The 24,978-nt window shown below is 39.5% G+C and overlaps 3 protein-coding genes across 3 annotated transcripts; all 3 read left to right on the forward strand.

Moving 5' to 3' along the window:
• The first annotated feature begins 2,597 nt into the window (after positions 1-2,597).
• On the forward strand, positions 2,598-9,208 carry LOC117266913 (uncharacterized). Its single transcript, XM_033642332.2, has 6 exons — positions 2,598-2,753; positions 2,857-2,976; positions 3,222-3,485; positions 3,571-3,734; positions 6,385-6,527; positions 8,139-9,208. Exons 1-6 carry the CDS (start codon positions 2,690-2,692, stop codon positions 8,284-8,286), a joined length of 903 nt encoding a protein of 300 aa, XP_033498223.1. The 5' UTR covers positions 2,598-2,689; the 3' UTR covers positions 8,287-9,208.
• Positions 9,209-12,465: 3,257 nt separating this feature from the next.
• On the forward strand, positions 12,466-14,536 carry LOC117267181 (uncharacterized). The gene is made up of 6 exons (XM_033642910.2): positions 12,466-12,656; positions 12,904-12,993; positions 13,413-13,679; positions 13,775-13,941; positions 14,090-14,208; positions 14,301-14,536. The coding sequence occupies exons 1-6, from the start codon at positions 12,509-12,511 to the stop codon at positions 14,452-14,454; spliced, it is 945 nt and encodes a 314-aa protein (XP_033498801.2). The 5' UTR covers positions 12,466-12,508; the 3' UTR covers positions 14,455-14,536.
• Positions 14,537-21,790: 7,254 nt separating this feature from the next.
• On the forward strand, positions 21,791-24,800 carry LOC117267004 (uncharacterized). The gene is made up of 6 exons (XM_033642558.2): positions 21,791-21,992; positions 22,522-22,629; positions 23,192-23,446; positions 23,558-23,721; positions 23,826-23,959; positions 24,440-24,800. The coding sequence occupies exons 1-6, from the start codon at positions 21,869-21,871 to the stop codon at positions 24,594-24,596; spliced, it is 942 nt and encodes a 313-aa protein (XP_033498449.2). The 5' UTR covers positions 21,791-21,868; the 3' UTR covers positions 24,597-24,800.
• The last annotated feature ends 178 nt before the right edge of the window (positions 24,801-24,978 follow it).

The following is a 24,978-nucleotide window of genomic DNA, read 5'->3' on the forward strand; positions in this document are numbered from 1 at the left end:
ATCCTTCCTTGTGCTCAAACCCGGAAACTGTCAAATTAAACCTTAAACGGTCAGCATTACCGAGGGGTTTTTATATGTTTAAACCTGTGTCTCCCTATGGTCTCCCCTCATTGCTCAGCGTAAGTGACTATAAATTAAAAATAAAGGACTTTACACAAGTAGCATATACATACGGCTGTCCACATTTGTAAAGTTTTAGTTCACAAGTTTAATTTCATACCAAATTATCAGGTCTAATCTGGTGCACTCATTTTAAATTTTTATAAAGGAAGGTGAAGAGTCAACAACATAACTGGAAATACCCCAACAAGAGAAATACCAAAACCAAACAAACAAATGCATACACAACAAAACAAAACAAACAAAAACATTACCTACATGCTAAGTACCAAACCCACCTGACCCTGGCTGCACAACCCTAACTGTTAAATATGTAGGTTACTATAAGGGAACCTAATCCTTTTAACATATTAAAAAAAGGACCCCAAGTATCATTAAATTTATTGGACAAACCAATAGCTGAAAGCTGAATCTATTCCAGTCTGATAAAATATAGGATGTCCCTTATCCAACGAGTATGAGATAGCCAATCTCATACTAGGCCAATAGGGTTGTAAAGGCTATAATATCATTTTGGGTCTTGTAGAGAGAAGATGGTGAAGGAGAAACACCAAATAAAGCACAAAAAGCATTAGGTTCAATTTGCTCCCCGATAACTTCTGACGGGGTAGCAAAAATATATAAGATTTGCAGAGGACTGTGGACATCTATCACACGCTGGGGAAACATTCTCATAAATGTTTGCTAACCATTTTACAGATTCTTTGACCCTTCAAACTTATTGTTAATCTTGTCACTTTATGAAGACATTTACATTTAAATATAAAAATTGTTAGCCAGGTAATGTTTGATGACATCATGTCATGAGGCGACTGTGTGCTCTTACCAAGTTTGGGCTGTTTTTGGCAGTTATCGCTATAAAAGCTTGCAGGTGCTGAGAAAGGTTTTTTCAACATGTAAATATCAAGACTTGTGTTCTCTCTTGTGCCTTCATGCTATAGGCTACTGAAGGCCTTTCCTTTACACTAGTAACTCTCTTCAGCCATATGAAAGCAGCAGTCATCTGTTCCATCTGCAGTCTCTGGCGTGATGTTACGCACCGTCCCTCAGGACTATCTGTTCTTGTCAGTTTTTCACCAGGTGAATCTATCCTACACACTGGTTAAGCAGGGTAACAGCTGCGCATCATCAATTTTTTTTAAAGAGACCTAAGTTTGACTGAGGCTCCACATTTTTGATCATAATACAGCTAGATGTGATGCTGTGATGAGCAACATTAAGTGGTAGAGATTGTTTAGGCTCCAGACTAAAGTTTAAAAATCTCTGTCCCACAATATTAGGTTTCCTCCAGAGAAAAACTCTTTGTAGGGTTCCCAAACTGTCAGTGCGTCATGATGGGGAGATCCCTGTGACTAAACAGGGTGAAAGTAGTGAATGTAATAAGTCATGATTGTCACAGCTTTTAATAAACCTACCTAAAATAATGTGTTCTTTCTGATTTCACCCAGTCTCCAAGTGCGCCACTGTCTGGTGTTGAGCCTGACCATGGAATTACCAAAGGTGTGTTTGGCATGCTCCCGACACACTTGGCAGGGCACACCAGACTGTGCCTCTTGGTTCATTATAGTGGAGCCAGTGGTGTCTTCTTGTGCGTACCAAAAGTGGGGGGACAATAAGCCTTGTTGTCACAATATCCCATACTGTTTTAGCCTATGAAAGAGCATGTTAGTATGGAATTTCATTTGCGTTTTTGCGTCAGGGACACACGGAGAAGTATAAAGTCCAAGTATAGCAAAAATAAATATGTGTAATAAGTTTGTCATAACCACTCAGCTAAAGTTGAATGATAAAAAAATGCTAAGTGAGTAAAATTAAGTTTTATAATCATGAAAAAATGAGCATATGAGGCGCTGAGGGCGTTTCTGCTGAAGGAACTGAAAGGAAGATCAGCCTGCTGCTCAGCAACAGGACACTCAGAAGCTAAGCCAGTAGCACTGTAACATACACAACCCCCTTAGAAAGAAACCACTGATGGTGCTTTACCTGGACTTTAAATTCTGCAACCTCACTGCTAGATGCCACTAAATCCTTCACACTAGACCTTTAAGTACTTGGTAGAGTACCAAGGTATCACACTGATACAAAATCATATCATAATCCTATATTGTCCTATACACTGCCTGCAATGATCTTCTATCAGATATATTTAAGGAATAGTTACGGTGGTATAAAGGGTAATTGTCACTTTATTTCAAAGGAACACATACTGCATATCTGTGTGCAGCAGGAGGGGTTACATCAATCAAAATTCTCCCACATTCAAGACTTCTAGACATACAGTACAGTACATCACATCACATCACATCATCGAACTCTCATCTAATTGAATCTTTGCCCCATGTGGGTGGCACATCAGAGGTCACCACAGCAAATTTGGTGAATCAGTATGTATCAGTGTGTCACATGTATTTAACTTCAAACACACTCACACTCACTCTCTCTCTCACACACACACACACACACACACACAGTTTTGTAATATTGACACAGCACCCACCTCACACAGATAAAAGCAACACGCTGAGGGGATTTCTCAGTAAAAACCTGAAGACCAGACGGCTATCCAGACATGAATTTGAATGATGATGGCGGCACAGATGGAAAAAATTCACACCATAACACAGGAAACAAAGGTAGGCTTGCATTATTAAAACTGTCCGCATAATGATCTTTGAAAACATACTGCTTTATTATTTGTTGTTCACTTCAAGCTCACACCAGTGTCTGTTTGTTCAGGATCTATGTGCACAGTCAGAGCTGGGTCCAGAAGTCTTCCTCGGTATCCGCTGGTTATCATGTGTTTAGGACTGCTAAACGCTATTCTGATGTTAACTGCTATTGTTATTGGAATTTTCTGTGAGTACAACAGATCCAATGAAGGTGTCGTATATTCATACTTAACTTGCTGATCAGTCAGTCTGGGGAAAACTGTATTAAACAATTTATTAATTAAGCTACGGACATATTTACCAAGCTCAGACAATTAACTATATTTACCCTTTCTATACCCAATGCTATGACTTGGTAAATGCATACAATGTTTTATGTTAATCACATGTAACATGAATAAAAAGGGTCCCTTTTATCTCTGCTGATCACAGGTGGCAACGTCAGTGAGGAATCTCATCCACACCAAATAACAGCAGAAGCGCTCATTGTAGAGGTGAAACAACTTCAGAAAATGCAGACCGAAGCAATTAAAGCTCAAGAAGAGGCCCAACAAGCATTAGAGGAACAGCTCAGGAACCATCAGCAACTAAAACTGCAGTTAGAGCAGAACAAGACAGCCAGTGACAGCTTTCAGAGGCAGCTTGAGATACTTCAAATGGAGAAAGCAACACTGCAGTCCAGTACATCTGATATTCGTGAGAGCCGAATCCATTTTTTACATTTTGGAATCAAACATTTTTCTTTTTGTCGTGACTTTAACTAATTTTCTTCTTTCAACAGGGGGAAATTGCGGACGATGCCAGTCAGAGTGGCTCTTGTTTAACACATCATGCTACTTCCATTCTATATCAGCATCCAATCCTAGAAAGAACTGGACTGACAGCAGGGCGGACTGCATCAGGCGTGGGGGCGATCTGGCTGTGATTGATAGCTTGGAGGAGCAGGTGAGTCCAGTATGTAGATAGAAATAAGACACGAAGGAGTGGGTAGATTTATTCTTGATGTCTAAATGTACACCAATAGTCCTATTATACAGCGTGGATACTGTAGTGCAGAGAAACTGAGAGACAGGCCATGTGGCAGTGTTTAGAAGACAAGTTACTGAAGTTTGGTCCACTAATTCGTCCTGCTTACCAAACACAGTCAGTGTTGCAGTTTCAGTGGAAACACGGAGGCAATTAAGATAATTATAAGGAGAGTAGAGTAGTATAAGGCAGTAGTTCCTTAATAATTGGGGAATGGCATCCTAGGACATGCATGGATAGAATAATGAATGGGCCATCTGGCCCCCCCCCCCCACCCTACCCCCCCAAGCCTTCACTTGCAAAATATCACTCAAATTAACACATACCGACCAGGAAGAGACTCAAAGACCACAAAAAGATGCAAAATGGCGACCACCTATAACCCGTTTTTTAGCTGTATCCCTTACAATAAATCAAATTGGCTCTGAATTTAGTAGTTAATTCCATATTTTTCAAGCCAGGAAAACAAAAAGGACCATTTCAAATATATCAGAAATAGAATCTGATGCTACACTTGCCTATAAAATGTTTTGTATCAGGTAAATAATTGCTGTGTCTCTTGTTAACGTGTCTCGTATCTCTTATTAAGGCACTGTAAGACACACTATACTACACTTGCTAGATAGCGCTAGTAGCTGGCTTTACAAAAACAACAGCAGAGATTAGCTGAGTGGGTAGGGTTATCCACTGGTTGACGTACATAGCTAATTTTAAACACAATAAGTTATTTAGCAGTCGTCAGTCGAGAACTCGCTTGGCAGCTAAGACATAGGCGTGGATGGACAGCGTCATTCAACCAGGTGACTCAACCAGGCAGACTCTTTTTCTATTGATCTGGCAGAACGGAAGACTCTGTCGAGAGAAAGGGAGGAGGTGTGTGCTTAATGGTAAATAAGGACTGATATGGCAACATAAATGTGAGGTGCTGTCTTGTTACTGCTCACCCTGTGTCACAAGGAGAATTAACAGTTTGGATCACTGCCATACGCCATTAAAGGGTGGTTGCAGAGCAGCGCTGCCTGAGTACGGGAGGAGCGACCATGCGGCTGTCTTGTTGAGATTGAGATATGCAAACATGCTTCAATGCATCCCCAGTGATGCAAGAGATGGAGCCAGTCAAAGGATAGCGCACATTTTTATCTATATAATGTCTGATGTCAACCAGTAAGAGATCATATCAGCTGTTGCCAGATCTCTTGAGAGTGTGTTGCAAAAAGAAAGACATGTCTTGATCTAAGTTAGCTTTCTCCTGATTTGTCAGTCTGAAAAATATCATTTTAGTGTCTTATCTTTTAGTGTGTGTTTAGTTATCTTGTTGGGGGGGCTCCAAAAAGTATTTGCAAGTGGCAAATCAGGGCTGAAGTTGTCTAGTGTTAACTAGGCTTAACGTAACATGCTTCTTGTAAGCTGAGGATGACATCACTGAAGCTTTGAGGATGCTTTCAGATAATTTTAGAGTAACAGAGGAACAACAGAAATGCTTGACTAGGTTTGTGCTTGCTTCCCATTACTCAAAAGGAATCACAATAAGAAACATTCCAGACCTGAGATGGCACATTTTGACAAGTACAAGGCAGAGAGTAACAAGCTACCACCTACAGAGGATGCACTGAAACAGCTTATTGATGGGGGAGCTACATGTGCAAGCTCGAGTTTGGGGCCAGACAATCAGTCAGCAGCAAGTAACTTTGAATCCCCTGCAAAATGGCTACATGGATGTTAAAGGCCAGTTGAGACCCAATACCACTTTTGTACCACCTGCTCCTCAGGCCATCACTGAAATGGTGGGATGCCACTGCAAAGGAGATTGTTCAACACAAAGATGTTCCTGTAGGTCAAGAAACGTACAGTGCACTGACTTTTGTTTTTGCTATAAACAATGTGAGAACGACCAGAACTCAAGATCCAAAAACCAGGATTAAGATGAAAGTGATACTGAAGATGAGGAATGACATTTTTTGAATTTACAATCACTGAAACAAGAATTACCACCTCTTGGTTGTACGCCTCTACACACCAGTCAAGTTTCTCCTACAGTTTCCATCTATGTCTGTGAGAACACGGATAGACTCACAAGTCAGTCTTTAGACACTTTGCTTAACTAAATCAGAAGGTGGAGATCTCTGATTGTCTGGTGGCGAGACTAGAACACGGATCCTCCACACACAGGAGATCTATACAATCAGCACAGTTTCAAGATCAGTCACCAATTCAGTATCTAATCAAATGTCTCCCCTTTTGTTTGATATAATGTTGAATAATGGACACAAAAGTCTTTGCAGAGCATTATGAGGTCACAGTGACCTTGACCTTTGACCTTCCACCACCAAATTCAATTCAATCATATCCATTCGTTCACTTCAACATATCAGACATAGCACCCAAGATTTATCTGACACGTGAAATTATCTGCTATGAAAAGGGGTGAGCTGTAGATGATTTTAGGTTTTGCTTACTTGCTTTTTTCATCATCTCATCACTTGCTATCTGGGCCTGCACTGGTAATGAATATTGTAAAGGTAAACCTTTAACTAACTCATTGTGATGTTGTTAAACTCTGTTTATTTAGCTCAATCTTTTTGAGTACCTACCCAAACTGGATAAAAGCATTCGCCCATGGTGGAGAAAGCCAGGGACTTGGATTGGCCTGATCGATTTTCATGGAGAAGGCAGTTGGGTGTGGATAAATAATGTGACACTTCACAATCAAGGGTAAGAGATTTTAGACTCACTGTGTAGTGTTTCAGTGTTTAATGGATCATTTGACATTTTGGGAAACACACTCATCCCCTTTTTGACGATCAATGCAATGCTTATGTCTCACGTACAGTAAATATGTAGCTGGAGCCAGCAGGCAAATAACTTAGCTTAGCATACAGACTGGGAGCTGGGGAAAACAGTCAGCCTGGCCAAATTTGGGTCCAAGATAGCTACATTTGTTGCTCACGCTGTTTACAATTGAAACTCGAATCACGACTCGCGGTTATATGCTTTCGAAAACCAGTCAAGTTGCAGTTACGGTTTACAATCGTGTCTGTCCAGACTAATTTGTCGCCATGACAGTGGACGCTGCTTCACATATAGATGTTGCTGCAAAGAAGCTACGTGTTCTAAAACACGGATGCTTCACACACATCTTCAACCAGGCAGCACATAAGATCGATACAATCAGCACCTGAAATTAAGTGTCACCAATTCAGCACCTGACTCTTGACATCACTCTTGACCCACTAGAAGTGCATGGCAACGTCTTTATTTGCAGAGACTCTGCAGCCCTCTGTCTGTATCTTCATATTTTCTTCTTATTTTCTGTGTTCAATGGGATGTTTATGGGTGTGTACCCCCACAGTGTTTAGGTGAGGCTGTGGCTTTATAGGTGCCAGACTCGAAGCAACAAGTATCCAAGAGACACTGGGCCATAAAATGCGAATATAGCGAGGTGAAATGGCAAACAACAGTGAATGAGGTTGGCAATTACTTTCACTTTCAAACAATAACCGACAATCCTGTGTAGTATACCTTTAAGTAAGCTCATCAAGACAAATTCCAGTCAACCATGTTGATTTGGCAATATAGTACTGAGTTTGGCTCAGTCAATGTGCCTTGCCAAGCACTAGGTGCATATGTAACTCCTCTAGGAACCATGTTTACGCTAAGCTAATTGCCTGATGACTCTGGCTTCATATTTAGTTTGGTATCGATCTTCTCCATAACCAGAAAGGCTCATTAACCTTGTATATAATCTTAATAATTGTGAAATTAGGTGCCCATTAAACCACAAGCTACCTCTTGTTGTACATTTCAAAAGTACAATTTAAATGTCTTTTAAGTGCATAATCAAATGAGAATAATACTTGTCGTGTTTTTTTAACCTTAAAATTAGCCTTTTACCTCTATAGGCTAGTGCGGGTCTTTGTCTACGGGGATTGCCACATTGCACCGCCATGTTTCTACAGTAGCCCAGAGTGAACAAACTGCACATTAGCTCTTGATAGGGTCATTCGAGTTTTTGTGTCTTTGTGTTTTCGCATCAGCCACTGTAGTTGACAGCCCCTCTGTGTCGGAAAAATACAGATTCTTTTTTCACATGAACCTGTTTTATTCAGTGTTTTTACTGGTTTAATCACCAGGTCTGTTTGTTTTAAAGACGTGAAGAGATTCTCAAATGTATTTCATATGATAATTACCGGCATATTGTGAAAAAAAGAGTACAAAGGTGTGTCTAAAGATTCTTTTAAAAGATGTAGATTATTACTATTAGAATTGTGGTGATAATAATAATAATTATGATCATTATTAAGTATAACTTGGGCCTTGCTTTAGGTACTGGATACCAGGCCAGCCCAACAACCACGGAGTAGGTGGTCAACGATGTGGAGCAATTATGAACATTGAGAACCCAATGGCAACGTGGTATGATGCAACCTGCCCAGTTGAAAAGGAATATTTATGTGAAATGGAACCCAACTAGCTGTGGAGAGCACGGCGGTCTGTATCCAGGCTGAGTTTTAGTCAACTCATGATATGATGCTCTTGACTAACACACTGATGCTTTTCATGAACACTTTATTAATACAACAGATGTTTTTTTTTTATTCTTATTGATGTTTATTTTCTGTTGCCATAACTTCTTTTGTCACTGCTTGGTTAAAATTCTTTTAAAGTTGATTTATTCTTAGCAGTGGTGGAAAAAGTATTGAGATGTTTTACTCAAGTAATGAAGTTAAAAAAAAACTCTATTAAAAGTCCTGCACTGACAAAATGTTACTCAAGTAAAAGTAGAGAATTATTAGCATTAAAAGGTGGTGAAAGTATGAAAAGTAAAAGTACTCGTTATGCAGAATGACCCCAGTCAGAGGGTTTTATATGTATATTATTATTGGTGTGTTAATGTAAGCAGTGTTTTATTGTTATCACGGCAGGGCTACTTGTAACAAACTAGTTTAATTTATAAGCATGCATAATAGGTTTTAAATTGATCAAATGTTTTAACTGTTAAAATGTGACTTAAATTTAACTGGTAACTAAAGCTGTCAGATAACAACTATAAATGTCATGACATGACAGAGGACTTGTCTTACTGTCTCTGTTATTCCTGTGACTTGTCCTCTGGCAGCACCAGTCAGTCCAAACTTTTTTTTGTCCAGTACCTGCAAAAGTAATGACATTCCCATCAGCCTCAGGTACACTTTGCATTTGGGAGTAATTAGCAAATGTTAGCATGCTTAACTTTGTTGGTGAACATGGCATTAGCATTGCAACTGTGTACATGTTAGTATGCTGAGACTTTTATTGTAGTCTTATTATGATGTAACCTTGACATACAGTGCATATACAAAAGAGCTTTGGTTCCTAAATGTGTTTTTTCTGTGTGTAAATAAAGTCTGAGTGAATGAATTACAAAGTGGCACTTATATGTGTGAGCAGCAGGGGGTGCAAATATGTCATCTATGCCATACAGACTCCTTAATAACATTGGCTAAACAGGGCCTGCAAATTGTACCTCACTCAAGACTGAAAACACAAGGGGTCTGTGCATTTGTTGTCCGGGGATACCTTGGGGGTTAGGTCAGCAAACAGGTCAGTTAGGTCAGCATCAAATGCTTTAAGTCACAACTGAAGACCTTTCTTTTTAATATGTGTTTTTATGCTTGAGTCATAGACTCGTGGAGCTGTGAAGCTACTTATTGTTTTTTATTGTGCTATTTTCTCCTGTTGCAATATTTGTGCTGTACTCATCTTTGCTCTTTTAACCTCCTTCCTTTTGTACAGCACTTTTGAAAGATGCTATATAAAATACAACTTAACTTAATGATTAACTTACTTATGCAACTTCTGTGAAACCTTGGCTTTAAAATAAATCCACTCCCGAGTCAATCATCCTTCAGGCTGCATTTTGTTAAAGTTCTGTCCACAAGTTACACAAGTCTTCCTGTGCGTCCTGCAAGCATGCATCATAACACTGGCAATGCAAGGCTTAATTTCAGGGAAGGTGCGTTTCTGCTGATGTCCAATATTTGTCTTACACAACAGTGTTTTTCAATTGTACCAGCCAATAGGTCATGGCAGTTGTTTAACTGAAACTGGCTTTTTGCCACACCTTTGGGAGCTGTGATTGTTGAAACAGCAGGTTTGCACAATGACCCAGCTGGGAACCTTGTAGCTCCCTCAGAGGTCTCTTGGAGGCCTTCTTTTTTCACACAAGTTTTTTAAAATTTTTTTTTATTACAAACTAGGTGTAAAAAGGTTAGAGGACCTGAGGAGCCAAGCCCTCACCTGCAAAATGTCACTGAAGTTAACACGTACTTATCAGGAAGAGACTTAAAATGACTACAAAAGGTACACAAATGAACCACCAAAACAGACAAAACAACCCCAAAGAGGCACAAATGGCCACAAAGACATAAAAATGACTACAGAGACACAAAACGACAACACAGACACAAAATTACTACAAAGACACACAAAACGACCACAAAGAGACACAAAATAACTAAAAAGAAACATAAAATGACTAAAAAGAGACACAAAACGACCACAAAGAGACACAAAATAACTAAAAAGAAACATAAAATGACTAAAAAGAGACACAAAATGACCACAAAGAGACACGAAATAACTAAAAAGAAACACAAAATGACTACAAAGAGACACAAGATGACCACAGAAACACAAAATGACTACAAAGAGACACAAAACGACCTCAACAAGGCACAAAACGACCACAAAGAGACACAAAACAACTTTTCATCATTTCAATAAATGAAGAGAATGAGTGGAGTTGTCCAGCGTCCTCTGTTGTTGTCTATGCCGGGTCAAGTTCAGGCAGGCTATGAGGCTAAAACTCAACATTAACTCGACAATAATGAAAATAAAATGAGTCCAAGAACTGACCCCTGAGGCACCCAACATGTTAAAGAATTTCTGGTTGGATAAATAAAATGAAAAACAGTTAAATGCAGCACCAGATATCCCAACCCATTTTTTCCACGGACTGTCAAATAAACATTTTCTCACATTTAGTTTTAATGTTACTGCTGGATTTATAGAAAGAAGCACTTGCTTTCAAACTCACTGTGCAAAAACACGAGTGACTGACTGGGCCTGTCACACTTTGTTCTGCTGATAGCTGCTGTTGGAGTCGGGATTTGTGTAACTGATAAAAAATTTCATTTCCCTCTTCTGTGGAATCTGACTTACATCCGATAACTTAATGACACCTTTCCCCTGAAAAAAAAAAAAAAAAGAAATCCTGTGCAAAACTTTTAACTATGTCAGCATACTTTAGAAAATGTTTTGAGCTACATTCAATGCAGAACAAGATTACTACATATTGTATATAAAAACATTTGTTTCCAAAACTTTAATATTTATGTATATTATTTGGCATGGTTTTTAATGCTTTAGGGATTGCTTTTCTGTTTAGCTTTATATTTCTGTCAACACTATCAATAAAAATCTGTGGGCAATAAAGATGAAAAATGTCGGGGTATAGGCTATGTCAAAAGAGGACATTCCTGCACGGCGACAAGATGCAAATTAATGTTATACTCTAAATAAAACATTTTAATGAGAAGAATATATTTGAATGTAACCCCTTTGTAATAATGAACATTTTGATTAGTAGCTGTAATTTAGGTCCTGTTTTAGGTCAGATTTCAAATGAAAACGGTAAACTTTAGTTGCGTTTTGGCTAATCGTTTACTCGACAGCGGCATTTTGGGTGCCTGAAAATGCAACGTTTTGAAAATGGGGAGAGAAAGTCGACCATCACCACAACAATGGCCAACTCCTGAGCTCTGTTTGTGCTGCTCACCCTACTGAATTTAGAAATGCTTCTCCAGCAAGGTGTAGATTTACAACTCCACCTCGTCTGAACTAGGGATAGACCGATATGGATTTTTTAGGGCCGATGCCGATACTGATTTTTTTCCATCACCCTTAGCCGATGACCGATTATGGACTGCCGATTTTCTTGAGCCGATATTTGGGGCCGATACTGCTTTTGCTCCCTCAATTTACATAAAAAAAAATGACACAATGATAACAAATATTACAGGTCTCAAGTTTGCGCGTATCGGCCGATGCCGATACAAGTAAAAAACTCAAATATCGGCCCGATATATCGGCCGGCCGATGTATCGGTCTATCCTTAGTCTGAACACGGAACTTTTTTCAAAACGAGAATGAGAAACATTTTCATGTAAACATGGCCTTAATTACATGTTTTTTCTCTGTAACTGATTACAATCACATTGTTTTGTAGTTTAATTACATTTAACTACTTACATGTAACTAGTTACTCCCCAACATTGTGTAGGATATAGTGGCATGGCGCTGATGTTGCAGATTGCAACCAACTGAGACTTCTTCTGTGTGCCAAGTGTGCAGGAGAACGATGATGGTTGACGCAAAAACACGACTGTCCCTATAGTGCCAGTGTTGGATTTGTCCGCTGTCGAAACAACATAGTGGATATTCTAATGTCACAAAAACACAAGTTTCAGGTGATGATACACAAATGAAAACATAGTTATGAATATCATGTAACATTTCTGCCAATAGATGCCACGGAATCCGACACACTGGACCTTTAATTCTTTTAAGGAAATGTGCAATGCACTGAGGTGGGGGTGGATTCAAAGCCAGACACACCCCTCTCCTTCACAGATATAAAAGCAAGGCACAAACAGATGAGTGGGCAAAGCTGCAGTGCTGCAATGGCAAATCCACAAAGCAGGACAGAGGATGGGCAGAAAGTATCATTCATACAGAGGCTTTCTCAGGTTTTCCTCAACACTGGCGTAAATCTTCAGTTTCGCTATAAACAGTTTGGACAAGGTACGACTTCAAAATCTTTGACAGTGTCTGACATGTTTCTTACTCCCTGTCCACTTTTATCCTCACAGGTGTTTTTTTAACTCTTTCTCTCAGCAAATGAACCTATGGTTTTAAGCAGTTTATAGCAGTTTTATATTTTATATATATAATTATTTACCATGACTCAGTGATTGTAGCTTTAAAGTAATATTTATCATAGTCATACTCTTCACTTCTATATAATCATTATGATTTACAATATTCACAGGTGGAGATGGATCTAACCGACTGGTTTTACTCTGTCTGGGTCTGTTGAACGTCACTCTGCTGATAGCTGCTGTTGTTATTGGGATTAACTGTGAGTATTACAGTAGACAGAAAGTTTCATTTCTTTCTCTGTGGAATTGCACTTACAGAAACTTTTGACTGAAAAAAGATCTTGTGCAAAATCTTACAATAATTTCAAAATGCATTAGAAAATGTTTTAAGGTACATCCAATGCAGAACAAGCTTTATTAAAATGTTCATATGTATAAATATTCCGTATGATTTTTTTTATGGTTTTTGTTTGTACATTTTTCTCTAATAAGATTAATTTTCACATACGTCTATCCTTTTTCCCTCTATACATTTTACTTCTATTTAGTAAAATGTCATGAATTACAATATACAACTTCATTGTCCACTGTGCTACAAATATGCCTTCGACTACATTACTGCACACAGTTTTGACACAGTTCTCGCTGTCTTTGTGACAATATGTTCACCGCTCTTCAGGTGCCAAAGTCAAAGAGGGTTCCCTCCCGGTTTCCCACTCAGCTGCAACACAGCTCATCGATGAGCTCAACTATCTCCGTGGCAACTACAGCGATGTAATCAAAGCTGAGGAGGAGGCCAAAAGCGCGTTAGAGAGCGCGCTCAAAAACCACACACGGATGAAAGAGAAAATTGAGCAGCAGAAGACCATCAATGACAATTATCAGAAACAGATAGAGGCACTGCAAGAAGAGAGGGCAATTCTGTTGTCCAATGTTTCAGCTTCGGGTGAGAAAGAGTCATAGTACATATTTTTATTTCATCTGTTAACTTAGAATCCTGAAAAACATCTAAAGTGACAAGAAATCTTTTGTTTCTCGCAGAGGAACACTGTAGCGGATGCCCCTCTGGATGGATTCCTCTCAACTCATCCTGCTATTTCTTTTCTTACACTGAGTCCCCTAATGTTGAAAAGAACTGGCCAAAAAGCAGAGAAGACTGTAAAAGTCGTGGAGCCGACCTGGTTGTGATTGATTATCCGGAGGAGCAGGTGGGTTGAAAACAAAAAAAAGACACAGAGATAGAATGTAAAAAGTGACAATAATAATAAATAACTAAATTCATAAAAATAAGTATTTATACATTTGGATTTTGTATTTGAGCACTTAAAAACTCAATTTCTTTGTGTGCTCACACAGAATTTTGTGAGTCACACCATTGACCATATGATGGCTGGTGGCTTCTGGGTTGGTCTCACTGACATGCACACAGAAGGGAAATGGGTCTGGATTAATAATGTCACTGAGGTGGAAAATAGGTGAGTGTTGCTGTATTATTCCCTTAATGCTGTAGTAACTATTGATTAATATTTTTGATTGCTTTTGTAATTGCTGATGTCATTTTCCAAAGGTACTGGATGGATGGAGAACCAAACAACGTTGGATACCATGGAGAAGACTGTGCAATGGTAATTTCTAGCCGTATGACTCCCTGGAAGACCCGTAACGATGCCAATTGCAACCACAGTTTTATGAACTGGATATGTGAAATGACATCAAGATAGAATCAGGAAGTTCTGCTCAAGCAGAAAACACATTGTTTTTATTGTTTCATTTGTTTAAAGAATAAAACCATTTAAAGATTTATCTCATGTTTCTGGGAATTTTTTAGCAACAAGTCCTGGTCAGGTTGAACTGTAATAACTTTCATGATGATTTAATGCTGTTATTATTCAGATGAATGAATTGCACTGTTAGGGATCATTTATCAGGCCAAGCAGCAATGACTGTAACTTTAAAGTCATATTTATCAAAGTTATAAATATATGATTATCTCTTTAATCCCTTTAAAGATTTGGAAAATCTATTTAGTTATTTATAGTCTGATATAACCCTATGTGGGGGTCTGAACTCCAGAACTGGTAATGAAATTAAGTTAAGCAGAGATAGTTGCCAGTTTTTTTTACAGGAGAGAATATCCCCTTTTCTGTTCATTTCAAAAGAAGAAATTATTACACATCCATAAACACCCACGAGAAACATCTTCTCCAGCTCTGTCAGTGGCTAGGTCTGTACATCATCAATGGGAGGCTGAGAGGGGACTCCTTTGGACAATTCACCTATAGCTCTTATTTAGGCAACTGTACTGTGGACTCCACAGTGACAGATTTCGATGGAAGCTTTTCCAGACCCTTCACTGTCAAATATCGACCTTTTTCCACAGCAGACATTTTGACATGTCATAAAAGGAGACGCACAGGGGTATTTAATAACATTAATGAGAGCTGCATTCCATTTAGCGGAGGCCCTGGTGCTGTGCATGCCACCTTACTGGGATAGCTTACTGGCACACTTGATGGCAAGGCTGTAGCCATGGAGACAACATTGGGGGGGACCAAATCTGCATGCCCCCCCACCCCCTAAAACACACACACCCTTACTGAATGACAATAATTCTTATATCAAGAAACACTGACTCATTTTTTGTACTAATGCTACCGTACTGTATAACTAACATTACTTCTATAATCCGACTGATAGGGTAACGCTACTCATTTTCTCACTGCTCTTAACTTACTTTGCTTCTTTTCTGAAACTGGCCAAAAAAAAAGCCGAATGTCTCTGCCACCCTTCAAGTTCAAACTTCACGCAGGCTTGTTGTTAGCTAGCTAGTTAGCATAACCATCCACGATATCAAAATTTCATAAGACTTTACAAAATCATAATAAACAGTTACAATATAGCCTACGTAACGCTCATATTACATTCTCGTTTTCCACTTTTATTTAGTAATGAATAGAGAGACAAATTTCCATAGCCTGCCTGGAATGTTGCCCATACAGCAGTCTGGCAATCACGTTGATGGCAACCATGGCAACCAGCCTTGGCATTCTGCTACAGCAGCTCCACTTGGACAAACCACACGCAGAACTGTAATACTTCAACCGATAGTAATAATAAAGGGGATTTGTTATGTTTAGTTATAATTATGATAATTACATTTTTTCGGATGGTGGTATGTGGTTGCCTATTGTAGAATAGCAATGAAAAAAAAAACGTGTTTTTTTTGTTGTTGTTTTTCAGTTTAAGTTATGTATTGGGGGGGGGGGGGGGGCATTTTGGGCATATCTGAACATTGGGAGGGACGTGTCCCCCTCAATGTATATGGTGACTACTGCCCTGCTTGATGGAACTAAGTCATACTAATGTTAGCAATTTCACCTGTGCTTTTCCTACCATGACAAGACCCTGTTCTCAGACCACACTTACACTAGAAAAGTGCTCTCAGTAAAGTGCAGATCTCTGTCAGGTAGATGTCCAAGCTGATCGTGGCCACTCTAGACAGTTCTGTTCCTGCACAGGCAACGCAGCGCCTCTCAAAAGCATCCCAGAAATTAATTAACATACGTGCCTCGTCTATTTTTGAAGGAGCTACAATGTGTTGCACAGAGCAGATTGAGTTCTCCTGCTAACAGGCACTGCATGTGAAATATCGATACAATATAATTACTAAGATTAAATATATTGTTAGTAACTACAACACAGCCACAAATCTTTGATCCATGTGTTCCATTTGATCGTTTGATCTGGACTTCAAACATATTAACTTTCTGTCTACAGCATAACAAAGTAGTTCATAGTAATAATAAACAATTAAAATAGGCCAAAATAATCCATTTAAGGAGTGTGAGATGGATCGGCTGTTTGGTGCGGCTTCTGCAGTGATAAGGCGCTGCGCCAGTCTGTCATGGTAAGAGGGGCGGTGAAGCTTTCAGTTTACTGATCCATCTACGTCCCAACCCTAGCTTATGGTCATGAGCTCTGGGTAGTGAGAGAGAATCAAGAGAATGATATCGTGGTTACAAGTGGCCGAAATGAGTTTCCTCTGTGGGGTAGCTGGGCTGAGCTCGGAGTAGAGCCGCTGCTCCTTCGCATCGAAAGGGGTCAGTTGAGGTGGTTAGGGCATCTGATCAGGATTCCTCCTGGGTGCTTCCTGCTGGAGGTGTTTCAGGCATGTCCCATTGGTAGGCGGCTCCAGGGTAGACCCAGAACACGCTGGAGGGACTACATATCTCATCTGGCCTGGGAACGCCTTGAGGTCCTCCAGGAGGAGCTGGAAAGCGTTGCTGGGGAGAGGGATATCTGGGGTGCTTTGCTCAGCCTGCTGCCCCCGCAACCCAGCCCTGCATAAACAGATGAAAATGGATGGATGGATGGATGGATGGATGGAGAATCCATTTAACTATGTAGCTTACTTACTTACGATGGAAGCACAAATGTCAAGGAAAAATTGCAGAATCAACAAAAGCTGCAAGTCTACAAAATCTGGCAGATAAATCCTGCTGCTTCTAAAAATGCTCCCGCTGTGGAACTGTCCCTCCAACCTTCCTTGCAGTGAAGATGGCCTTAAGGATAACAAAAATGGGGCAACAGGAATGGATCACTTTAATGGATTATAACATATCGGGTATGGAGTTAATATGCAGATGCTCTGGTTCAAAATGAGACCAAACTTTTCTATTGATGTCTGTTTTTAAGCTACAACGAAAATGTGGCCTGTAACAGACAGTAAGGCATGTTTTTTTGTTTTTTTAGCCAAGACAATTGTAGAAAACTTGCGGTATCTAACGGCAGATTAAGAGGAGTGAGGAGTCAGCAGTCAGTGACGGTATAAAACAGCCATGAAAACAACTTTTTCATATATGAATCACCACAACCACAGGAGATCATGCACACAAAGTATATGACCAGTTGGTCCAGCAGTTTGTAAGACTGGCTGCAGACAGACAGATACACACTCACACATGCACACAGTCATACAAACGCATGCATTATTTCACAATGTGCAAAATAATCATATTTGGAATTCATGGAAAGTGAATATTGCATCCAAAATATTAGTAACAAGAATTTCACTTCTCTTTTCCCATGCAAAAGAGTTTTAACTGAAATTCGGTTCAAAACATCTGTAGGTATCACTTTCTAAAGCATGCTAACAAAATCTTTGAGTTTTTCAACTAATGGCTTTATTGATGGTTGATAAATTATGTTTAAATGCTTCATAACACTGTAATCCGGTAAAAGAGCTTTATTTTAACTGGACCCCCAAATCTGCATTTGTGAGAGTAAGCCGATGATTTAAAGAGCTGAGTGATTAGACTGAGCGGATTAAAACATATTACTGTCAAGAATTAATCGATTATATATCGACTAACTACTAATTAAGACGTAAACCTATAAGAGATATATTAATCGTCTAAGGGTGTTTTCATACTTGGTCCTTTTCAGCCCTCTAAGCGGACTCAGAGCAGTGGGTATATGTGAACACTCCAAGAGAACTCAGACCCCTCTGAAGTGAACCGAACTGAGTCCACCTCGGGAGTGTTGGTCTGAGTTCAGTTCGCTTCAAGCCAGTGTTGCGGTTCACTAAACCTGTGCATTGTGAACACAAAGCGCTCCAGGTTTGCTTTGTTCTTTGCCATTTTATTTAGCCCTCTAGATCACATGCTAATATACTGGGACACCTGAAGAGACAGACAAAACCACGTCAGCCTGTAATGCTTGCAAGGACACAGGAAGAGGAGTAGTTTGGTCCATGGAAGATACTGCATGTCTCCAGATGTGGAATGCAGAATACATCAAATGGCAACAGTCTACAGCACAGACACACTAAAGTTTTCCTCCAATTTTAAGTTCATCTGAAAGTGAGGGGCTTCATAACCGCACTACAGTGTCACGTCAAAGTAAAAACAATACTGAGGCCCCACCAGAGCTGAAGTTGACCAGAAAGAGAACTGAGTCCTCTTTCAATGAGCTGACAATGTGAACACAAACAGAACTAAGTCCCTTGTCTCTTGGTCCACTTTTTGGTCCACTTTAAGGGTGTTCACACTTGGTCCTTTTCAGCCCTCTAAGCGCACTCAGAGTGGTCACTCAGCATTTTTTGCACAAATGTGAACACTCCAAGAGAACTCAGACCCCTCTGAAGCAAGGGGTCTGAGTTCCAATGCGCGGTTCAGTTCATTTAACCTGTGCATTGTGCACACAAAACGCCCCGGGTCCGCTTTGCCTTTTGCTTTTGTATTGTAGCCCTCCAAACTTGCCGTAGACAGATCACACGCTATTTCAGTGAGACGCATAATAACACAACGGAACCACTGCCACAGGTAACGACAGCACGGCCAGTGGACAAAGAGTACTTTGGTCTGACGATGAAACAACTGCATTCTTCTAGATATGGAACAAGGAAAACATCAAACTGCAACTGGACTGAGTTCTCTTTCATATGAACTGACAATGTGAATGCAAGAAGAACTGAGTATTCTTTCTGTCGTTCCAACTTTTGGTCCACTTTAAGAGGACTGAGTTTGGTTCATTTAAAAAGGACTAAATGTGAAAACACTGTAACTCTCAGTAACAACTTATTTCCCAACGGTTTAAACTATTACATTAAGAAATAATTAGTTTCTCAAATGACCAGTTGTAAAACCTCAACAAAGAAATACAGAGCAATAGGGAAGTACACTGCAATCAGAGAAGGAAAGAAAATCTGAGCCTCTTTCACAATCATCATTCAGCATCTCATGGAAGTGTCAAAGAAACCCCAATCTGGTGTTGATCTCTAACTGAATGTGTTAATATAGCATAATTTTACACAGGATGGAGAAATGTTCATGTCCAGCGATGGTGCGAAATCCTCATACAGGCTTACAAGCAATATGTGGACAGTAGGGGTGTAAATCACTGGTTTCAACATGATACATAATATCATCATTCTGGTTGACCAATTTTTCCACTGAACTGAAAATACACACTGCTGGTTTATTCATGAGTTAATGTTATCCTCATCATCTTTCTCTTGGCTGTTTGCCATCTCCCCACTGCAGTTTGACGGTGACAGAGGCTTTCAAAATAAAAGCGTATCCTAAAGATGACAATATGGATCGATTTTTACACTTTGCATCGGTGATATTGGACTGTTGATCGTTGAATTGATATATAGATCTAGATTGATGGATTGTTACACCCCTAGTCAACAGTGTAATATTTTATACAGTACAGGCCAAAAGTTTGGACACACCTTCTCATTCGATGCGTTTTCTTTATTTTCATGACTATTTACATTGTAGATTCTCACTGAAGGCATCAAAACTATGAATGAACACATGTGGAGTTATGTACTTAACAAAAAAAGGTGAAATAACTGAAAACATGTTTTATATTCTAGTTTCTTCAAAATAGCCACCCTTTGCTCTGATTACTGCTTTGCACACTCTTGGCATTCTCTCGATGAGCTTCAAGAGGTAGTCACCTGAAATGGTTTCCACTTCACAGGTGTGCCTTATCAGGGTTAATTAGTGGAATTTCTTGCTTTATCAATGGGGTTGGGACCATCAGTTGTGTTGTGCAGAAGTCAGGTTAATACACAGCCGACAGCCCTATTGGACAACTGTTAAAATTCATATTATGACAAGAACCAATCAGCTAACTAAAGAAAAACGAGTGGCCATCATTACTTTAAGAAATGAAGGTCAGTCAGTCCGAAAAATTGCAAAAACTTTAAATGTGTCCCCAAGTGGAGTCGCAAAAACCATCAAGCGCTACAACGAAACTGGCACACATGAGGACCGACCCAGGAAAGGAAGACCAAGTGTCACCTCTGCTTCTGAGGATAAGTTCATCCGAGTCACCAGCCTCAGAAATTGCAAGTTAACAGCAGCTCAGATCAGAGACCAGATGAATGCCACACAGAGTTCTAGCAGCAGACCCATCTCTAGAACAACTGTTAAGAGGAGACTGCGCCAATCAGGCCTTCATGGTCAAATAGCTGCTAGGAAACCACTGCTAAGGAGAGGCAACAAGCAGAAGAGATTTGTTTGGGCCAAGAAACATAAGGAATGGACATTAGACCAGTGGAAATCTGTGCTTTGGTCTGATGAGTCCAAATTTGAGATCTTTGGTTCCAACCGCCGTGTCTTTGTGAGACGCAGAAAAGGTGAACGGATGAATTCCACATGCCTGGTTCCCACTGTGAAGCATGGAGGAGGAGGTGTGATGGTGTGGGGGTGTTTTGCTGGTGACACTGTTGGGGATTTATTCAAAATTGAAGGCACACTGAACCAGCATGGCTACCACAGCATCCTGCAGCGACATGCCATCCCATCCGGTTTGCGTTTAGTTGGACGATCATTTATTTTTCAACAGGACAATGACCCCAAACACACCTCCAGGCTGTGTAAGGGCTATTTGACCAAGAAGGAGAGTGATGGAGTGCTGCGGCAGATGACCTGGCCTCCACAGTCACCGGACCTGAACCCAATCCAGATGGTTTGGGGTGAGCTGGACCGCAGAGTGAAAGCAAAGGGGCCAACAAGTGCTAAACACCTCTGGGAACTCCTTCAAGACTGTTGGAAAACCATTTCAGGTGACTACCTCTTGAAGCTCATCGAGAGAATGCCAAGAGTGTGCAAAGCAGTAATCAGAGCAAAGGGTGGCTATTTTGAAGAAACTAGAATATAAAACATGTTTTCAGTTATTTCACCTTTTTTTGTTAAGTACATAACTCCACATGTGTTCATTCATAGTTTTGATGCCTTCAGTGAGAATCTACAATGTAAATAGTCATGAAAATAAAGAAAACGCATTGAATGAGAAGGTGTGTCCAAACTTTTGGCCTGTACTGTATGTTTCAATGTAAAAATGAGCTGTATCACATCTGCTGACATTAACAGTGTATTACACCATACTTGTGACTGATATTTTACCAACTGTAATCCACACATACACACACAGGGATTGGCATCCATCCTATTCAGAATTTCACATCTCCTTTTTCATGCCAGAGAGTTTTCACTAGAATTCAATCGTCATGAACTTACCATTGATGAGCTAAGCAATGGTAGATTTAAGTGTCAACACAGGCTGGTTTCCAGACAAATCCTCTCTCTCACTAGGACTGCTCTCAGCTCTGCAGTCAGAATGGTAAAGGGAGAAATCACTGGTTGTAATTTTGAAGGTGGGTTCAGCTCACTGGTATATGATGGGAACCTGCATGATGAGGAGCAACCTTCTTACCCCCAATCTAACCAAAACAGGCAACCAGGTAATGTAAATTAAAAGTTAACATTTGCACCAGTGGTTCCCGACCTTTTTCCTTAAGGGACCCCTTTTCTGTTATTAAGTAAACTGACGACCCCTGACTAATATCATCTGTCTGTATTATGTGTTTTTTTTAGTCTTATTTTTAACAATCATTAATAGCTACTTAATAGGCTTTGTCAGTGTCTTTGTCTCCCTGACACTTGGCCATTATAATTCTTGTATATAGCTCTTGGGTATTTTTAACTGTGTACTGTGCAGGACGGGGCTGGGTAGAGTGAAGATTCCGTGAATATTTCCTGTGTTTAGATCTTCACTGTGCACTTTTGTCCACAGAAATGAATGAAATGCTGAGACTAGTTAGTGCTGATTGGTGTACTCACACTTTTCATTGTTATAAAGCCTCTATAATAAGTAAAGCATCGACATTAAATGTAATTAGAATATGTACAATTTTGATATAGGCCTAAGTGCAGTGTTTGATTAAAACAGTTTCTGGCTTTATGATACTGAGTCATCTTTTACCTGTCTAGTGTCGACGTACAGAAAATCACCTGGGGGACTTAACAGACCGGCTGCAGTGAGCCTGGCGCTACTTGCTGCTGTTTTACTAATGGTTGATATCGGCCTGGGGGTTCACTGTAAGTTAACGTAACCGCGTGCTACTGCGTACTAACAGATTGATTATCTGTTCTTATCGAACTACTTCAGGAATGGTAGAAATTCATGGCAGAATGTAATATTTTTGTGCTCGTTAAATTGAATAAGCCTATGCATAAGTGCTGAATTATTTTGGAGTGCATTCACCTTCTGTAAATAGTCCAAAAGCTTTTTTTAGTTGAAGATTTTTTTTTCATTCTCCTGCTGATACTGTTTGGAAACTAGAAAAGGCAATTTTTTTTAGCTCTAGTGGTAAATTCTACCTCTGTAGCCTTTCAGTGGATTATCTCACCACAGCAGAGCGTTAGTTCTGGAATAGACTACAAAGCCATTGTGAGAGGTCACTGATAGTAATACCTCTGTCTTGTTTTTTTCTTTCCATGTGATTTAGTTTGTTCATATTTGCATGACATCTACATCCTATCAGGGTGGCTTAGATATAAATAAGTCTTCGCTATGTGGATGAAATCAGTTAGAAACAGGATAATGAGGAAAAAAAGAATACTTTGCTGCTCTAAAAATTTTTGTCTGCAACACTTATAGACAACAAACTCCCAGATACCAGACCTAATGATACAGAACGCATCAGCAACGAGTTGGCCAAACTCCAGGATACTTACAAGGCTGCAGTCGAATCATTAGACAGTGCCAAGAAGCAGCTGGACAGTGAGATGAGTCGTCAGATTCCAACAGAATGGGAGCTTGAACACCAGACAAGAAGAAGCACAAAGTATAAAGAGCAGTTTGTTACAAAGACTGAGGAAGCTGCAAAACTGAAATACCAAATAGAAATAATGAGTAAGACCTGTTTTACTATTATTGTATATATCATAAAAATGTTAATAGCATAATGATTTGTCTTTTTAATTTTATATGTTTGTCATTCACTGTTATTTTCTTTGGCAACAGGCAATGGCTGCAAATACTGTCCACCAAGATGGATTTTCTTGAACTCAGTGTGTTACTACTTCCCATTCTCGGAAAGTGACGGGGTCAAAACATGGCAAAAAGCGAGAGATTACTGCCAGATGTACGGAGGTGACCTTGCAGTTATAGACAGCAAAGACAAAGAGGTGGGATACTCAAAACTCATTTATATTTTGTTAGAACCCTGTTTGTGTAAAATTTTAACGTCTTTTGTTTGTTTTTATGTAAATATATATTTCTTATTCGTTAGAAGGCAACTGTAAACCACTTACTGGATAACAACAAATACCGCCCAAACCCCACTATGGGCCTCTGGATTGGACTGAAGAATTTCCCCAAAGAAGACACTTGGAGATGGGTGGATGGAAGAGCACTGGTTGAAGGGTAAGAGTTTAACATGTTGCATGCTGGAGTATTTGCAGGAAATGTTAGCATATTGTCCCACCCATGGATCAGTTCCAGATTTATATATTTATTTAGGTATTTCTTACTTTGAGTTTGATATTCAGTGATCTATATTTATTTCTATTTTTTATTACTTTAACTGTTCCAAACTATTGTTAGTATATCAGCCTTGAAAATCCCCCATTGGTCAACCTCTGCTCTCAACTGCATTTCCTTACAATAATGTAACTTTGGCAAACATAGAGAGTGACTTGCTGTGCAGAGAATTTAATCAAATAGGCCAAATGGGGGCTCTCTGACAGATGGTTTTAATCACTGATGTCAACATGTCCTGTCAAGTATGGTAGGCATTTACAACTCTTGTCCCCTGGAATAAATTATTTGAATAACAAAAAGATGCATAATGTGGAAACGAGGAAAGTACTGTGTCTCTGTAAAGTAACGTACCATCTGTTGCAGGTACTGGGGTGATGGAGAGCCAAACAGTAACAAACAAGGTGACTCTGACTGTGGAGTTGTACATGCCAAAGAAAACTTCTTCAAGGCTTGGAACGATGTTAGATGTGGACAAAAACAGAAATGGATTTGTGAAAAAGCCCCAAATTATACAACTTAACACTTTATGTTTACTGCATTTGCTCGCAAGCTCAACTTTTTCCATAAAGAGTTAAATTCACCTTGGAGACTTTCTGACTTTCTGACTGAATTTTTCTGTAATGATGAACAGTATCTTTACCAAATCAGAACCTTGATTATGTGTGTGCATGCTACTGTTACACATATCTCTGTCTGCACAATTTAATAAACTGTTAACACTGTATTTAAATCCACCTACTTAACATTTCACAAGTGGTTTATAACACAATATAATGTAGTTGTTTGTAGCTGTAAGGACATTTTTACATATAGCACACTGATACAATACAGTATTAATTTGCCCTATGACGACATGCGGCATTTCATATTATTACCAACGTGTTTTACTACATTATCACTCA

Source organism: Epinephelus lanceolatus, chromosome 15 (genome assembly GCF_041903045.1).
Source record: "Epinephelus lanceolatus isolate andai-2023 chromosome 15, ASM4190304v1, whole genome shotgun sequence".
Lineage (NCBI taxonomy): Eukaryota > Metazoa > Chordata > Actinopteri > Perciformes > Serranidae > Epinephelus > Epinephelus lanceolatus.

Excerpts from the sequence above, each read along its gene's own strand:
- LOC117266913 (XM_033642332.2), top strand. The coding sequence starts at position 2,690 with ATGAATTTGAATGATGATGGCGGCACAGATGGAAAAAATTCACACCAT. Across the intron at positions 3,735-6,384 it reads TTGATAGCTTGGAGGAGCAG|CTCAATCTTTTTGAGTACCT; the intron begins GTGAGTCCAGTA and ends CTGTTTATTTAG. Across the intron at positions 6,528-8,138 it reads GTGACACTTCACAATCAAGG|GTACTGGATACCAGGCCAGC; the intron begins GTAAGAGATTTT and ends GCCTTGCTTTAG.
- LOC117267181 (XM_033642910.2), top strand. The coding sequence starts at position 12,509 with ATGAGTGGGCAAAGCTGCAGTGCTGCAATGGCAAATCCACAAAGCAGG. Across the intron at positions 12,657-12,903 it reads CTATAAACAGTTTGGACAAG|GTGGAGATGGATCTAACCGA; the intron begins GTACGACTTCAA and ends CAATATTCACAG. Across the intron at positions 12,994-13,412 it reads TGTTGTTATTGGGATTAACT|GTGCCAAAGTCAAAGAGGGT; the intron begins GTGAGTATTACA and ends ACCGCTCTTCAG.
- LOC117267004 (XM_033642558.2), top strand. The coding sequence starts at position 21,869 with ATGGTAAAGGGAGAAATCACTGGTTGTAATTTTGAAGGTGGGTTCAGC. Across the intron at positions 21,993-22,521 it reads TAACCAAAACAGGCAACCAG|TGTCGACGTACAGAAAATCA; the intron begins GTAATGTAAATT and ends TTACCTGTCTAG. Across the intron at positions 23,447-23,557 it reads ATACCAAATAGAAATAATGA|GCAATGGCTGCAAATACTGT; the intron begins GTAAGACCTGTT and ends CTTTGGCAACAG.